The sequence below is a fragment of the Lathyrus oleraceus genome, chromosome 4 (assembly GCF_024323335.1).
Source record: "Lathyrus oleraceus cultivar Zhongwan6 chromosome 4, CAAS_Psat_ZW6_1.0, whole genome shotgun sequence".
NCBI lineage: Eukaryota > Viridiplantae > Streptophyta > Magnoliopsida > Fabales > Fabaceae > Lathyrus > Lathyrus oleraceus.
In genome coordinates this window covers 423,737,694-423,755,173 of record NC_066582.1, presented here as the reverse complement: position 1 = coordinate 423,755,173, position 17,480 = coordinate 423,737,694, and the positions used below count along the sequence as shown (strand labels likewise).

Genomic DNA, 17,480 nt, shown 5'->3' with positions numbered 1-17,480 from the left:
GCTTGAAAGCCAAATGAAGGAGTCTTATCTAGACTTGTTTGTTTTAGGTAAATTTTCGAGGACAAAAATTTAATAAGCGGGGGAGAGTTGTAACACCCCAAAATAATTAGATTATTATTATTATTATTATTATTATTATTATTATTTCTTGAATTTTTATTTCAGATTTATTTGTATTTTTTGTTATTCTATTATGGTTAATATTATTCTTAGTATCATTATTATTATTTAAAAAGAGAAATATATAATTGGTTAATGGAAACTAATGGGAAATATACTTGACAAGACAAAAGGCTAATGGAGGTTTGAATAAAAATAAACATTATTATTATTATTATTATTATTATTATTATTATTATTATTATTATTATTATTATCATCGGTGGTAAATTAGAAGTAAAAGAAAATAAAAATGAGGGTTTTAGAAAAAAGAGAAAAAAAGAAGAAGAGAAAACGTAGAAAAGGGAGAATAAAGGTTTGTGTTTTTATTAGAAAAAGATGGAATTAGAGAGAGAAAGGAAGAGGAGAAAAATACGTATTATTTGAGAAAATGAGAGAAAACCCTAGCCATCCTCTTCTTCTCAAGAAAACCTTCTTCTCCAAAAATCTAAGAGAGAAAACTCAAATTCACCAAAAAGATCGCGATAGAGATTGTACGAGGAAGGTTGCCGCCATTGTTGAAAGTTTCAGGTAAAAAATTCTACAATAACAAGATAAGTGGGGTAAGGGATATTTTTATATCACTGATATTTTAGCGTTTAGAGTAGTATGATTTCTATTAAACCCCAACTTTGGCTTAATTCCTTGTGTAAATTCTCATAAGATATGATTTGTTTTGAACCCTAGATTGGGGGTTGTCTCTTGAATGATAGATCTTTAGGGTGTTTGTGTGAATTTGTAGGTTTGTTCATGATTATGTGTATAATTATTTATTTCATATTTACTTTGATGAAGATGTGTTAATATGGATCAATTTTTTTATCCAAATTGATGTTTGGATGATGTTATAATGCAGATGTTCCGTAATTTCCTACTAGGATGATTTTTTACTTTAGATTGAGTATGGATTTGATTACAGCTACGAAAAATGAAATTTCATACAGAGAAATCTATTGCACCAAAAGTGAAATTGATTGGAACCTCTTCAACAACTGTAAAAAGTCAGGTAAAATACTAGTGCAGTCGATTGCACCAAAAGTGCAATCGATTGATACCCATTCAATAGTTGTAAAAACTCAAACATAATAACTGTGTAATCGATTGCATGACTAAGAGTTACGGAAAATGTCCATTACTATGGAATACATATCTTACCACAGTCGGGAGAAAGATTCTACTATGGACAATGGTTCGTGGTAAGGTAGCTTGTGGTTGTATGTGCCATTTTTACAACCATTGGCTACTAGCCGTGGTAAAAAGATAATAGCTAGTAACATACCACTACAATTGTTTAAAAAACCCATAGTAAAAGGTTGAGGTCATGTGTTCGATTCCATGTGCCTGCATTTTTTTCCATATTTCAACACATTTCACCATGGTTCTAGAAACTAACTGTAGTGAAAGACTTAGTGCACAACATATCTCCACAGTCATTTATTACCACTGTGGTGATATGTTTGCTTGAGTTTATTATAACCTATGTGGAATGCTTATTTCAATATTATTTAGAAAATTATAATATGAGATATGAAGTTATATTAGAAGAAAAAGTTACACTAATCAATGTTGTACAAGCTTTATGTAGCCCATAATCCATATGTTTCTCTTTAACGGTTAGTTCTTGTTTCAATGCTTCTAGTTATTCAACTACCTCTTCCTTCACCTCTAGTCCATTTTGTAAAATATTATTTACTCTGCAAATAAATTAGAGATTAAAGAATTATAAATTGAAGAACTAGAAGCATTGAATTAAGTTCTAACCGTTAAAGAGCAAAATACGAATAATGGCCTGAAGAAAACTCGTATAACATTGATAAGTGTAAGTTATTTTCTAATACAACTTAATATCTCATATTATAATTTTATAATACAGTTCAAAAGGTTATATATTCAGTAAGGGGTTGGAAAAACACTCAAACCACATACGATATAGTAAACTCATCCTCTATGACATGTTGACTGAACGTAATGAAGCTGCAATTTAGAAGGTATATCATTAAACAAACCTTACCAACAACAAACATTAAACAACATACAACTTTTATTTAAAAAAATAAAATCATCAACAACATACCTTAAACAACATACAACATACAACATACAACTTTTATTACCAACAACATACAACTTTTATCAACAACAACATACATTAACAAAAACATACATTAACAAAAACATACAACATATATCAACAAAAGTAAAATCATCAACAACATACCTTAAACAGCATACAACATACATTACCGACAATATACAACTTTTATCAACAACAACATACCTTAAACAACATACAACATATATCAACAAAAACAAAATCATCAACAACAAACCTTAAACAACATACACCATACAACTTTTATTACCAACATTATACAAATTTTATCAACAACAACATACAACATATATAAACAAAAACAAAATAATCAACAACATATAACTTTTGTCAACAACAACATACCTTAAACAACATACAACATATATCAACAAAAACAAAATCAACAATAACATAAAATGTGGAAACGTCTCACATATCTGAAATGTGAAGAGGAAGTGAAAGAAATGAGTTCCTGTAACACCTTTCCCTGATCCATAAGAGATGGAGAATATATGTTGTAATTTGGTGAAGTAGTGGTATGCAACCGTTCATGGGGTTAGAATGAGGCGTGAGAGAGTGTTAGGGTTTCGTTTTGAGAGAGACGACTACATTCTTTCCTGAATGAGTGAACTTTCGCTTAAATATATGTTATATTTTTCACCATGATTGGTATAAACGACCGTGATGACATGCATGTAAATTTCATAGCGGTTTATATTATAGATCATGGTGAAAGCTAATGCAAAGACCTATCTTGTGGTAATATTTAATTATAATGATATGTATTGTATAATGTTGTTATAAAGTAAATGAATGTGACATATTCTTAGGACATAAGTCCAACATTTTGATAAAGTCTTTATGAAGCCCTAATGCGGCCATTCAAGGTGAACGTGTGGGAAAAATGTGAAGCCCTAATATGGGAAATCTCTGGACATGAGTCCAAAGTTTGGTTAAACCTTATGGAAACCCTAATGTGGTCATCAAGGTTAATGTGTTATCCAAAGAGGAAGAAGGTTTGGAAGGAATTCATGTATGTCTGATCATCATGCATCATACTAGAATGAGAGTAAGTTTTATTTAGCGAGAGTGTTGTATTAATGTTATAAACCATTCCAAATCACATATTATTTTTTCAAAAAGTGGAAATCTAGTAATATACTAAAAGTGGTTCCGGACATCAATTTTTTTTTCTTTTGAATATGTGCCATTTACACTCTACCTACAATACTACTTACTTTCAATATGTAGCAAAAAAGTTAAACTTTGAATGAGATAGAAGCAGGACATTTCCTAAGAGCACTATTTCAGTAACTCATTCAATAATATCACCATAAATATTGTTCATTTTAGTGGCTAGTACCTCGGTGAAGACTGATTCAAAGTAAGGAGAGCTTAGGCATGTATCTGCAAGGTTGCAACAAAAGAGAGGAATAACTCTCATAACCTAAAAAAATAATTAACATGAAAATTGAAGAAAAACCAGAAAATCAGCATAATACACATAGCAGAAAACCAATAGCAAACTAACTTTGTCATGTCAATTCAACACAATCCCAAAAACATTGTTTAACTATTTGATGCAACAGTTTCATAAAGAAGGAAATACAATGTCTCTTAATTTTCTCTCATCTGACAAAAACAAAACATAAAAAGCTAAAGAAAAATAGAAGCAAAACAAACAATAACAATGCCCTTAAAAATGGTTTAATTACTAATGGTGTATATTCATCAATCTTTTTTTCTTTGAATCCATTTAACCATGGAACAACAATGATACGTAGTGCTTGCACGCTACCATCTTGCAATTGTGGAAGCACATGAAGAATCAATTTTGTTAGACCAACATTTTTTAATTCTACAAGCCTGCATTGGCCTTTCAATTTGAAGTGTTTATGAACCTTCCTTTTCTAATTGCAAACAATATCTTCCAAATGTGTCTACACTAACCTGAAGTCTAAAATCTATACCAAACCAAAAGCTCAATTCCAATCTATTTAATTTTGATGTACTTAGTCTTCCAACTTTAGCATAGTAAGCATTGTTGAAGAGTCTGCAACATCAAAAAGAAAGCTATGTTAACATGTTGAACAAATAATGACAATGGAAGCTAATCAAAATGGAACTTACGCGTCGTCCATAAACTTTGCTGCTAGCATAATGCTCTGTCCACATCTCACACTTAGCTACTACACACAAATACAAAACAATAGCTTTAGAACTGGTATAAAATTCTTGTAAATGATGAAAACTATGTTACAACTTTTTTAAAATAATAATGCATCGAAATTAAAACACACTTCTTACAACAATGGATATGAGTTCATATTAATGGAACTACAGTGTGCTCAGTTTTATTTATCCCAACAAATCTTTTCATCTCTTTGTACTTAAAGAGTCCATGCATCAACATTAAGAGCACCATCAAATCACCATCAAAATTTGAGTAGCTCAGAACCTCCACCTGAATGGAATCAGTTTCCAATACATCAACAATGAGAGCACCATCAAACCTTAGAGAAGCAGTCAATGATGAAATCACCTGAACCCAAAATAAAATAGAGTATTAGCACAACATTCAATCTAAATCAAAATAGAGTATACCTGAACTCAATTCATATTTGAATCCACACAAATCAATAAAAATTATCCAAAACAAAAACAAAAAAACAATTTTCCACTGAATCACTCAACCCCTAAGAAACAACCAACCAAATACCAATTCTTTCACATATCAAAACACAATAATCAAAACCCAACCAAAATTACCAAAATGAATCACGATTCAAAAACAAATCCAAGAACCTAATAGAAAAAGGGACATTTCGATCAAAAGAGGGACATTTCGGTTGAAATGGATTCAAAAGAAACCCAAAGTTGGTTAAAAATCGAAACAACATGGAAGCAGGTGAAATGTCAACCTTGACGCCTATTTCTTGAGAAACGGAGAAAATGGAAAAAGGGAGAGTGAGAGAAAATGGCGAAAGGTGGCGGCAACAGATTTAGGGTTTATGGAGGAAAATAGAGAAAATGGAGAGTGAGAGAAAATAGGAGAGAGAGTGAGAGAAAACCAAAGAGAAAGTTAGGTTTATTTAGGAATAGGGGAAAATACTTTTATTTGAGGTAGCCAATGGTTGATGACACTTGGCATGAAGTTAGAGGTTTAGGTTAGATTTATTTGAGACACTAGTAAGATACTCGTGCTCCCGCACGGGTAAATTTATTTTGGTACAGTAGAAATCATATATTGAGATATACCTGTAAAAAAACTCATTTATTCTAAATGGGGAATCTATTATGAAAAATTATAATATGAAAAATTTCCAACTATAAATTTACAATATGGAAAATTTTGGAACACTATTCAATCAAACCGACCAGGTCTTACAAGTGTTCGATCCAGAATGTATAGTCGGTTTGTGGATGCAATAGTGATCACCTCTCCCATTCCTTTAAATCCATATAAGCACACCAGGAGCTGGAGCATTTATCCAAAAGGAAACGTCAATAAATTGTATGCAAAATTTTATTTTCAAAATCAATCGGAAAGTTCAACGGTGTTATGCTTAACCTGATTAAGAGTAATATCACGTTCCTGTCCACTTGAACCTTTAATCAAGCCACACTTCCTTCTAACAACATCCAACTCATCAATGAAGATAATAGATGGAGCCTGAAAGTATAACACAAAATCTTTGCTAATTAGATACAAACATGAAGTTTGAGAAGTAGGTAAGTTCCAAGAGATGATAGTATACGTAATATGATAAACAAGATAAGGCACACATCAACTTGAAACAAATAAAATGAGTAATAACAGAATGTGGCAGGTATGAATTATAATTGAAAAAAAAAGTAATTAGTGAAAATAGGTTGCAAGAACCAAACTCTTGTAATTTGATTTTAAGAAAATAATAAAAATGTGAGGGTGTAATGGAAAAGCTAAAGATATACACACATTTTCCTTGACTTCTTGGTAAAGTAATCAAACACGAAAAGCCCTAACACCAACATATATTTCCATAAATTGTGACATAGAAATATAGAAGAAATTAACCCCTGCCTCACCAGCTACGAGTTTTGCTAGCAATGTCTTTCCCACTCCAAGAGGGCCACAAAGAAGTATGCCACCTGATTAAGTGACCAATTTAACCTTCATTTAGTCAAGTTCAAAGCATTATCTCAATATTTAGTGTTTTGATATTATTTCCAATACATAAATGAAAATTTTTGTAACTACAAAAAATTGACCAAATATTTCTGCGAGCACAAAATTGAAATGCAAGCAATAGTAAAGTAAAACTCTCCTAAATGGTTAAATAAAAGTTAAGGAAAATGAGACATGGTATTTTCACTCCCCTCCTTTGGTACATCTATCCATGAGTGAAGAATTTGACAATCTCCTCAAGTTCAAGTCGTATTTTACTAAGACTAGCAACATCAGTAAACTTCACATCAACACCTCTCTCAAGATACTGAGGAAGCCTCTATTCTACGCTCTTCGAACTCGTGCCTCTGATTTCATAATCTACTTTATCATTTTCAAATAATGATTCTACTCTACTTCCCCTGGCTCACCTGTATCATCATCAGCACCAGCTTCAATCCACCCTATTTCGGCTTCCAACGCCCTCATCTTCTTCCTCTCCTCAGCATCAACTTTCTGAATCTTTACCATGTCCTCATAATCTTCCTTTTGTTTATTATAACTATACACCACAGTCCTATAAAAAATCAAGAAAAAAACTACTCAAAGTGCAATAATCACATATTTATCCTTTGTCATTCAATACGTAAGATTGACGCTCATAAACGAACTGTTCTTAACTCACAAAAAATTGAAGTATTTAAATTTTGGAGTAGAAGCAACAACAATTAAGGTCCATACACGATTGTGCTTTCTGACATGCAAGTGTTATTTAAAATTTAAGGAACCCAAAAGATAAGGCCCATGAGTCTCCGACAATTAAGGTCCATACACGATTGTGCTTTCTGACAAAGATAATCACATCCACAAAAAGCATAGTAGATTTCTAAATTTCAAATTTAAGGAACCCAACCAATTGGGATCAATATCAAGAACTTTGAAGAGACAAAGAAAAGGGGATTGTACAATGTGAAAACTTAACATTTGTTGATTACACAAAGGCCCTTTTGGTAGTGTAAACTTTGAAAATAGAAAGGGTAAATTAGTAAGAGCATGCAATTATTTTTTGATGAGTAGATTTGTTAATTACCCTTTTGTCCAAAGGGTAGTGTAATTTAAGAAACTTTGAAGGGTTAATTGGTCAAAGCATGCAATATTTTTTGGGAAGGTTGATAGTAGAAGAACAACTACTACTGTTGGAGATTTTTGTTCATGTTTTGACATTGAGCTTACTAGCACATCATGAAAATTATATTTTGAATCTTACATGGTTTCGTATGTGCACTAATATCTCCCTTGGTTTTAATTAAAACATTGAGAGAATCATGCATGTGTTACTGAGTTTCAGGTTCATAACATGTAAAAAACGATAACACTGACGAGTTTAACTTTTTAGAAACAGTATTTGTTGTGAACTAAGAAATTGTGTTTCATCTATGCATTTAAAAATTTAAGAACTATGGCAAAAAGTTACCTACAAAGTTATGTTACATTAGTTTTTCTGAATTATTATCTATGGGTGAATGAATTCTCTCATATATCAATTGAATTCGATGAGCTATATTATATGAAGAATATATGAAAAATAAAAAGCTAATGAACCACTGATAAAGGATGAACAATGTCTAATTAAATCAAAGCACAAGATGTCGTGTGACAGTTATGCCTAAGTATCTTTGCATGAGCCCTACATGATATCATTACGCCCTGTACGCTATACTGATGGACCTTTAGTGAAAGATCCTTTCCGCCTTATAAGGCATATAATTGTTGGACCTTCATTGAAGAATCCTTGCCGCTTTATAAGACATATAACTGTTGGACATTCACTGAAGGATCCTTTCTGTCTTATCAAGCATATAACTGATGGATTTTTACTGAAGGATCTTTGCCACCTTATAAGGCATTTAACTATTGGACCTTCATTGAAATATACTTTCCTCTTTATCAAGCATATAACTGCTAGACATTCACTTAAGGATCCTTGTTGCCTTATCAGACATATAACAACTGGAAATTCATTGAAGGATCATTGTCGTCTTATTAGAAAAAATTGTTAGACCTCCATTGAACGATCCTTGCCACCTTATCAAGCAACGCAAGTAAAACTTGAGGGTTTCACCTGCAACCAACATTAGATGAGTTTGCCCCAAGCGAGAAATCTATTCATTCAGATAGGCATAAAGGAATACACCTCAAAACTAAATGAAATTATGAAGAAATAAATCAAAATAAAATAAGACAAATTGCCACAAGGTCTGAACCTTTTCATATATATAATCCAAAGGGCGTGATTATGAAAAGGGTCTATTGAGGGAAAAATATAAATGGTGATCAAAAATACATACATAAAGCATTAAATAATGCATGAGCTCTCCCCTAAGCCACACTTAAGAAATTCACCCTTAATCTTCATCTCAGGGATGCACTTCTCTAGGAAGATATCAACATCTCGCATATTTGAATCACTTTACCCTTCTAAGGTCTCGTTTTCGGGGATAAGTCAAAGTCGCCATAAGATACCATCTTGTTCGAGTCAAGAGTGGAAATTATAGTCGTCCTTCAAAGGTAACCCACGCATGGTGTTTTCTCCAACTCAATGAACAACAATAAAAATAAACCAATAAACATACCACCTAGCAGGAGTATTATCATTAAAGAGATTGCGAGTGCAATATTGCAAGAAAACCTGTAATGTGGCAATTGACATAGTAATAAAGCAAAAACCTAAGAGTTGTAAAGGGAAATTCCATTTTGCAAGTCTCGCTTGAAGTACTCGACTATCTAAGTCACACATAAGGGACTCAATTATCTAAGTCTTGCCCAAGGGACTCACCTTTTAAAGTCTCGCCCGAGGGACTCAACTATCTAAGTCTCGCCTAAGGGACTCGGCTATCTAAGTCTTGCGCAAGAGACTAAACCATCTAAGTCTCGCTTGAGGGACTCAAATATATAAGTCTCACGTGAGGGACTCAACTATCTAAGTCTCACCCGAGGAACTCGACTATCTAAGTCTCGCATGAGAGACTCGAATATCTAAGTCTCGCCTGAAGTACTCAATTATCTAAGTCTCACTAGAGTGACCCGACTGTCTAAGTCTCGCTTGAGGGACTCAGATATCTAAGTCTCGCCTGAGGGACTCACTTTTTAAATTCTCACTTAAGTAACTTAACTATCTAAGTCTCGTCTCAAGGACTCAACTATCCAAGTCTCGTTTGAGGGGATCGACTATTTTAGTCTCGTATGAGGGAATCGACTATCTAAGTCTCGCCTCAAGGACTAAACTATCTAAGTCTCTCCTGAGGGACTCAAATATCTAAGTCTCTCATATGAGACTCAAATGTTTAAGTCTCGTATGAGATACTCAATTATCTAAGTCTTGCCCTAAAAGAAATTACCTATTGCTTGGTTTAAATCACTTGACCTTATCCTAAGCCTTGTGCTTAAGGGACTATGGACTAAAATAATTTTGATTGGTCTCTAGAAGAGGACAACCTATAACTCCTACGACCCAAAAGTCTCATAAAAGGGTCATAAGACGAGTTGGGTGGGTCAGTGATCGCTTGGTCCACCTCGCCAAACTGTGACCTGGGTCGCCCGACCCTTATCCATGTTCTTCATTCGATCCATCTAGCTAACACGTGACATGCGTAATATTCTTAAGAGAGTCAGTCAAACACAACAGGGGGGGGGGGACCATTACCCTGTAATGGAGGAAGAACCGACCTCCTATATTTCCACGACTTCGTAGGGAAAGTAGGAGAAATAGTTACTCTTCGAATTTACCGACTCTAAAAACTGTTAATAAATACTTTAACCTCAAAACTTAAAGATTTATGGACTAATTTCATCAAACTCTAAAATACAGAATCTGTTATTATCAAACATTTGAGCATATTCTCAATAACCTTTATTATATTTTACAAATACAAAATTATATATTAAAATTTTCTATAGATTATGTATAAAGACAAATATTAAAAAAAAGAAAAAAAGAAAAAAATTCAAAACTTTAGTTGTCTGTTGTCATTCCAAATTAATAATAGTTTATTCAATTTTAATTTGCAATTACAAAAAAATTATGTTAAATTATGCACTTAAATAAAAAGATTATATTAAAAAAATTAATTGCTATTAATGAAGGATTTGTATTTTATTAAATTACATTTTTATTTTTAAAATAATAATAATCTTTAAATTCTAAAAAAAATCTAGAAATAAAATCATTATATCAAAAAAGTGAAAATAAATGCTAAGCTTTTTAAAAAAGTTGAGTCGCAACTTCCAAAACGAAAATTTCTATATTTAGTTTCTAATTTGATAGTCCAACAAAGGTCAACAACTTTTCTTGCCGACGGCCAACGACGTCGTTTCCACCCTCAGCGCCGTTATCTTAATTACAAAATCCAAACTATGCGGATTAGTTTATTCATAGTTCATTAATTATCGCCTTGCATGCTTAATCATCACTGATCACCGAGAAATTAACAAGGAAAACAATAGAAAGAGCGAGAAAACAAAAAAATCAGTAAAAGAAACCAATAACGGAACAAAATATCCCACTACCATTACTCACTTTTCTCTCTCTCTCTCTCTCTCTCATTGTGATTCCGTTTGTTTTGGAACTTCGAAATCCTAACAACTTTAACCGCTCATCATTTTCCCGTTCGATCTCTCTCTCTCTCTCTATGATTCTCTCTCTCTATGATTCTCTCTCTCATTACGTATGTTTATCTCAATTTTGCTTTTGTTTTGCAGGTTTTTGATGCGTAATGGCGCCAAAGCGAGGGATTCCCTTCGCCAAGAACGGAAGCAAAGGAATTCGTTTCACTGTTTTAAGATTCCTTCTTCTCTGTGTTCTAACGCCTGTTGTTTTCTTCCTCAGTAGAAGTTCTCATGTTGCAGGTTAGTTCACTACCTGTTGAGAATTTTTGTAATTGATTTGGTACACTTTTGTATTAGAAGGGGAAAGTTCGACATTTATGATTTTTGAAAGTGTTATTGGATTTATTTGTTTCTGTATTGTTGCTTTATTGGGAAATTAGATTAGGGAAGGGTTGTTTAGAGAATAAGGTAACTAGGATGAAGTGTTGTTGACGTCACTATTTTGACTTGGATTGGAAAAATCTGCTAAGGTAACTATGATTAAGTTTGGGCAAAATATTTATTACCAACCTATATAATGCGGTACATTGAAACTGATGTAGTCATGTAAGGGAAAAAGGCTTTATTGTGATTCCTTGAAAAGTAATCTCTTAGTTAGTTGACAACTGAGTTAGTTAGTAAGTCATTTAGTTTGCGGCGCGAGACTGGAAACTATAAAAATAGAAATGAGATTAAAGGGGGAATCTTTGGTTTTATTAGGATTAGGAAATTGGAGTGAGTGAGCACCAAGTCTCTAATATCTGGACTGTAATAGTTCTTTTCAATCAATAGACACCATTTTTTCTATAATCTAATCAAGTTCCTATCAACTGGTATTGGAGTTCCTATTTTGGAGCTGTGGGGGAATCATTCCTGAAAATTATTTTAGTGGATGTGACTCTAACATTTGATGGGAAGGAGGCTTCCATGTAGCTCATGCAAACACATAGGCATTTTGGAACCATTAGAGTTCTGAGGGAATAAAGTTATTGCACGTGGTGGCCTTAAAAGAAGGAGAAGAATCAGAATGCATCATGGTGGACCTTGGAGAAGGCGGTGCTCAAGAGATTTGAATCAGAGGTTTGGATTTCCCTTCAAGATTCTGGATCTCAGGAGCAAGTGGGGGCTGAAGTCATGATGACAACAATCTGGAAACTAAAGACAACCCAAGAAGTGAAAACACAAACTCTCAGCATCAAAGGTTGTGAATCGACATAAGAGACCCAAAACAGTGGAGGTGGTGGAGAACAATGAGTTTTAAGACTGTGGTCAACTCGCAACACATGAGAAACAAGTAGAAAAGGAACTAAGAGAAGGAAGTAAAGGAGAGAAAGGTTGGTCATGCAATGGTGGAAAAGAGATGGGATAACAAAGCCCAAATGGTTTTTTTGTGGGGGATGGTACGAGCATCCAAGGGTGTTGTGGAGGTGGTGGCGTCGACACGGAAAAATTATGAAGTTGAAAATGGAAGAATTGTGTGTGATTGAGACGGGTGGGTCTTGAACAGGACAGACGCTGCTGTCGCCACTTGAACTGTCAAACTCAAGCTCTTCAACTTCAAGGTTGAAGTTTCAACTTTAGAGATAATAGTTTCATCACATCCATGAGGCCAGTTTGTTGTCCTTTTAGGCTCAAACCAAAAGCAGAGGGCACTCTTGGTAAAGGAAAGATGGGCCAAAGCCCAAATTGATAAGATGATCAAATTTGTTGTTGCTTTCTTTGACTTGTTGGTATATTAGTGAAATAAAAATTGAAATATTTTGTCTTTTCTCTTTAAGTGACCGGGCTATCAACTTATGTTTTCATGCGGTATGGTTCCTCTTAAGTAAAGTCTTGGCTTCAAGTCTTCTAAATTGAAAAATAGTTTTATCCTTTTGAGTGAGTTCCCTTAACTTGTCTGAGATTAGTTGGGATTCAATGTGATAGTCTAAAACATAAACACACAAAAATTGAAAGGGGAGCCTTGGTGCAATGATTGAACTTACTGTTATGTGTCTACTGTCTAGAAGACATGACTTTCTGTTGTGACATCAGCTTATTGCAACAGCAAAGGTAAGGCTTCCCACAATAAATATGCAATGGATCTATGGTGGAGCTTTCCAAAACGTGATTGTCCTTTCTTCTCTATGTTGTAGGATTAATGGTTGAGAGACTATCAGTTCTCACTTTTGTTAATTGACTGTTAAATTATTGAAATAGGGTACATCTATCTTCTAGTTTCTTTTTCCTATTTCCCTTCAATGAGAAAGAAGAAACAGTTATTAACATCTCAAAATTTTTCTATATGCATATTTATTAGTTTAAGCTGGTGTACTTACTTGAAATGCCTTGTGCAGATCAAAATGATATTTCAGCTGTTCCAGATACACAGGTAACCTGTTTTGATTGATTTTATATAATGGATATCACTTATATATTCTTTTCTTGTTTGACTTAAAATAAACTGTTGACTGCAGCAGGTTGCCAAATGGAGAGAGTGGAATGCATTGCAAGATCTTAAATCACTTTTTTCGAAAGAGGCAAGCTTAGGCTTATAAACAATTGATCCATATTTAGCATTTAATTTTTCACGTAAGATATTTCTAATTAATGTTACGTTTTAGGTTTTTGATGTTATTGTGTCCAGCACCGATGACATGGGGCCACTGAGTCTTGACAATTTTAGGAAAAATATGTCTGCGTCATGGAGAGTTGTTGGATTAGAGACTTCAGATGTTGCCTATGAGGTTTGGAGGACTGATGTGCTTTGCGCGGAAATTTCAATTCCTGTATTTAAAAGAAATATAAATAAGAGGCATTATTGTTTTATTACTTTCAAATCTTAATTCATGTTTAATTGTTTAATTAAAGCTAAAGGAACCAACAACACATGGTAGACAAGAAAAACTACAGGTGAAGGAAGGAAGATCTTCAGGTGGCATCATACTCTATACACTGTAATATGCCTATGTTGCTTAATTTACACTACAACTCTCTTTTTTTATGCAGAGGGTCTTTCTCAGTGGACTGATAGCCCTGCACGGCAAGTTCGAAGGGTGAGCATTATTATTTGATATTTTTCTTGTTAGAACTTATATATGGCTTGTTTGGACACACCTTATGTTAGTGATAGTTTGCACTGTGCTTTTTGACAACAAAGGCATAAGTAACTTTTCCACCTCAAATGACTTCTAGCTTAGCTAAAAATAACTTCGTCCATAGTACATAACACACATGTTGAAATTTGTAATTTTCTTTGGAGTATTTACTCTCTTTTGGTAAATTTGGCCTAAAAGTAATTTTATGCAATTTGATTAAAAATGATAATATTAGAGAGTGTTGAGCTAACACCTATATGTAGAGAGAAGACGTGTAGATTCTTTGATAAGGAGAGTAGATCAGACGGAGAGGAGTGAAACAACTAGAGGTAGAGGAAGACCTAGAAAATTATAAGAGAAGTTATTAAGAAAGATTTCGAGATTAATGAATTGGATAGAAACATGGTCCTGAGTGGGTATTATGGCGGAATTTGATCCATGTAGCTGATCCTTCTTAGTGGGATATGGTTGGTTGTTGGTTGGTTGGTCGGTTGGTCTTACACTCTTACTGAATTACATGTGGCATGTCCGAGACACACAACTTGTTCTTCGAATGGCGAAATGTCGACAATGATGTTTTGTTTAAAGCAAAGTTGTGTTTTGACTTATAGTGTTTTTTATTTTGGGAATGGGATTTTTCATGTTCTTCATAACTATTTCTGCAGAAGTTAATCGGAAAAAGGCAGGAAAAGCGTGCCTCTGAGTTGGTAAAGATGGACAATGAAGTAATAGTAAAACTCGAAAATGCAGCTATTGAACGCTCAAAATCTGTTGAGTCAGCCATATTAGGTAAGTACAGCATTTGGAGGAAAGAAATTGAGAATGACAATGCTGATTCTTCTGTTCGGTTTATGCGGGACCAGATCATTATGGCTAGGGTATATCTGAGTATTGCAAAGATGAAGAACAAGCTTGAGCTGTACCAAGAGCTGCAGTCTAGGCTCAAAGAGAGTCAACATGCTTTAAGTGATGCAATTTCTGATTCAGATCTTCATCATAGGTTGGTGTTAAAGTGGTATTTATCTGCGGTTTGTTTTCCTTTGTCTGAATATACTGCTTAGCTAATGTAGTGTAATTATCTCTAGTACACATGAACAAATAAAGACTATGGGCCAAGTTCTGTCAAAAGCACGAGGACAATTGTATGACTGCAAGTTGGTCACTGGAAAATTGAGAGCAATGCTACAAACAGCTGATGAGCAAGTTAGGAGCTTAAAGAAACAAAGCACATTCCTCAGTCAGTTGGCTGCTAAGACCATACCAAATGGAATTCATTGCTTATCTATGCGCCTCACAATAGATTACTACCTTCTTCCTCCTGAAAAGAGGAAGTTCCCTATGAGTGATAACCTGGAGAATCCCAGTCTTTATCATTATGCACTATTTTCAGACAATGTCTTGGCTGCATCTGTTGTTGTGAAGTCAGTTGTTACAAATGCAGAGGTGAGTAAGACAGTCTTTTTATCTAACCAATGTTTCATGTGCAAGATTTCCTTTTTTAGGCGGCAAATAATATCTTCCTCCACGGTAGGAATCCTCATTGTCTCAATGTTTTTGCATTCATTGTTGCAGGATCCTTCAAAGCATGTTTTTCACCTTGTTACTGATAAACTCAATTTTGGAGCCATGACTATGTGGTTTCTTTTGAACCCCCCTGGAAAAGCTACAATACATGTTCAAAATGTTGATGATTTTAAGTGGTTGAATTCATCCTACTGCCCTGTATTGCGGCAGCTTGAATCGGCAAAAATGAAAGAGTATTATTTCAAGGCTGGCCATGCAACCACAATTACTTCTAGTGCTTCCAATATGAAATATAGAAATCCAAAATATCTCTCGATGCTCAACCATCTGAGATTCTATCTTCCAGAAGTTTATCCTAAATTAGATAAAATCCTTTTTCTCGATGACGACATCGTTGTTCAAAAGGATTTAACCGGATTATGGGCAGTTGATCTTCAGGGTAAAGTAAATGGAGCAGTTGAAACATGTGGCGAGAGTTTTCACCGATTTGACAAATATCTTAACTTTTCTAATCCACATATTGCAAGAAACTTTGATCCAAACGCTTGTGGTTGGGCATATGGGATGAATGTATTTGATCTCAAGGAGTGGAAAAAGAAGGATATCACTGGCATATATCACAAGTGGCAAAATATGGTGAGCTTTTGAATATAACATTAGTTTGCGTCGGAGTCTCTCTTAACACTCAAATAGGTGAATACAAAAAATCTTTTACTGACCTAGCTTATTTTTCTATCTGATTCTAGAATGAAGACAGGGTTCTGTGGAAGCTGGGGACATTACCTCCGGGGCTAATGACATTCTATGGGCTGACACATCCTCTAAATAAATCGTGGCATGTCCTTGGTTTGGGTTATAGTCCAACTGTAGATCGATCGATGATAGAGAATGCAGCAGTTGTACACTACAATGGTAATATGAAGCCGTGGCTAGAGATTGCCATGACGAAGTATCGGCCTTACTGGACAAAATATGTCAAACACAATCATCCCTACCTCCAGAACTGTAAGTTATAATAATAGTCACGTATTTCTGATAATTTCGTACAGAGAATAGTTATCTCTTTCTTCTCCAACCTTCCCCATTTTCTTTCATCTTTCTGGCATGGATATTTCAATCAGAGAGTCTTGCTAGAATGATGATCATTGTCCTGGAACCTAGAAGGGCCAACGTTAATACTTCTTTGATGTGTTTACCTCCAACATCTTCCCTTTCCACATTGATTTTTGCTTTCAATTCATTTAATTTGCTTAAGTCATTCTCACCATTTGAAACAAGGTACAGAAGTAGTTACCTTGCTTACCATTAAAAACACCTCATTGTACAATAATCTGATTCTGATACTTGGACACGACTTGAAATTGAATATCATATTTCTATATATTCTTTGGAAAACATATTTTGTTAATTTTTGAGTTATGTTATTTACACGTGCCAATTGTTATCTCTAAAATCATAGGACTTCCCAGGAATTATGTTCATCTGATTATTTTTCTATTAATGTTTTCTGTTTTTTTTTTCCCTCTCTTTTAGATCAGTTGTGAGACTTGTATGTGCAAGGAATTGCTTGTTTGGCGATTTAGTAAAATGTTAGTAGTGTTTCTGTTGTATGTGTCTATTTAATTAAATGTTACATATTTAATAATGTGGCTACTAAATAACTCTTTGTAAAAAAATGAATTTTACTAATTCGAGTGTTGATTATTATCATAATATATTTTAAGGATTAAGGATACAAAGTTTTATATATATTTGAAATCAACTATTTATCCATTAAAATAAACATCATTAATTTTCTAAATACTAGAATATAACCCGCGCGTTGCGCGGTTGA

At 34.0% G+C, this 17,480-nt stretch overlaps 2 protein-coding genes and 1 long non-coding RNA gene across 10 annotated transcripts; 1 reads left to right on the top strand and 2 right to left on the bottom strand.

The window, feature by feature from the left end:
• Nucleotides 1-1,660: 1,660 nt before the first annotated feature.
• LOC127075827 (uncharacterized) lies at nucleotides 1,661-5,352 on the bottom strand. Of its 4 annotated transcripts, none has more exons than XR_007786682.1 (6): nucleotides 5,176-5,352; nucleotides 4,562-4,796; nucleotides 4,385-4,443; nucleotides 4,205-4,307; nucleotides 3,618-3,661; nucleotides 1,661-1,853 (listed from the first exon to the last, which is right to left on the bottom strand). It is a non-coding gene; the product is annotated as an uncharacterized LOC127075827 (long non-coding RNA). The 4 variants fall into 4 exon arrangements; XR_007786681.1 differs by lacking the exon at nucleotides 1,661-1,853 and adding an exon at nucleotides 2,072-2,133; XR_007786680.1 differs by lacking the exon at nucleotides 1,661-1,853 and having other exon boundaries at nucleotides 2,881-3,661.
• Nucleotides 5,353-5,792: 440 nt separating this feature from the next.
• On the bottom strand, nucleotides 5,793-9,111 carry LOC127137799 (probable inactive ATP-dependent zinc metalloprotease FTSHI 2, chloroplastic). Its single transcript, XM_051064221.1, has 4 exons — nucleotides 9,035-9,111; nucleotides 6,833-6,978; nucleotides 6,246-6,385; nucleotides 5,793-5,927 (listed from the first exon to the last, which is right to left on the bottom strand). Exons 1-4 carry the CDS (start codon nucleotides 9,109-9,111, stop codon nucleotides 5,793-5,795), a joined length of 498 nt encoding a protein of 165 aa, XP_050920178.1.
• A 1,625-nt stretch (nucleotides 9,112-10,736) lies between these two features.
• On the top strand, nucleotides 10,737-17,054 carry LOC127075825 (polygalacturonate 4-alpha-galacturonosyltransferase). Of its 5 annotated transcripts, none has more exons than XM_051017311.1 (11): nucleotides 10,737-11,066; nucleotides 11,160-11,306; nucleotides 13,382-13,416; nucleotides 13,502-13,564; nucleotides 13,649-13,771; nucleotides 13,896-13,959; nucleotides 14,034-14,080; nucleotides 14,788-15,122; nucleotides 15,208-15,565; nucleotides 15,695-16,282; nucleotides 16,393-17,054. In XM_051017311.1, exons 2-11 carry the CDS (start codon nucleotides 11,174-11,176, stop codon nucleotides 16,660-16,662), a joined length of 2,016 nt encoding a protein of 671 aa, XP_050873268.1. In that variant the 5' UTR covers nucleotides 10,737-11,066; nucleotides 11,160-11,173; the 3' UTR covers nucleotides 16,663-17,054. The 5 variants fall into 5 exon arrangements, with proteins under 5 accessions (XP_050873268.1, XP_050873269.1, XP_050873270.1 ...); XM_051017312.1 differs by having other exon boundaries at nucleotides 10,738-11,066; nucleotides 13,505-13,564; XM_051017313.1 differs by lacking the exons at nucleotides 10,737-11,066; nucleotides 11,160-11,306 and adding exons at nucleotides 11,401-13,097; nucleotides 13,181-13,245 and having other exon boundaries at nucleotides 13,505-13,564.
• Nucleotides 17,055-17,480: the final 426 nt, after the last annotated feature.

Bases quoted from the DNA above. Each gene is read 5' to 3' on its own strand.
- LOC127137799 (XM_051064221.1), bottom strand. From the start codon at position 9,111: ATGTCAATTGCCACATTACAGGTTTTCTTGCAATATTGCACTCGCAAT. The intron at 6,386-6,832 runs GTGAGCCAGGGG...TCACTTAATCAG, and splicing joins TGGTGCTGATGATGATACAG to GTGGCATACTTCTTTGTGGC. The intron at 5,928-6,245 runs GTTTGATTACTT...TTATACTTTCAG, and splicing joins TTGGTGTTAGGGCTTTTCGT to GCTCCATCTATTATCTTCAT.
- LOC127075825 (XM_051017311.1), top strand. From the start codon at position 11,174: ATGGCGCCAAAGCGAGGGATTCCCTTCGCCAAGAACGGAAGCAAAGGA. The intron at 11,307-13,381 runs GTTAGTTCACTA...TGCCTTGTGCAG, and splicing joins TAGAAGTTCTCATGTTGCAG to ATCAAAATGATATTTCAGCT. The intron at 13,417-13,501 runs GTAACCTGTTTT...TGTTGACTGCAG, and splicing joins CAGCTGTTCCAGATACACAG to CAGGTTGCCAAATGGAGAGA.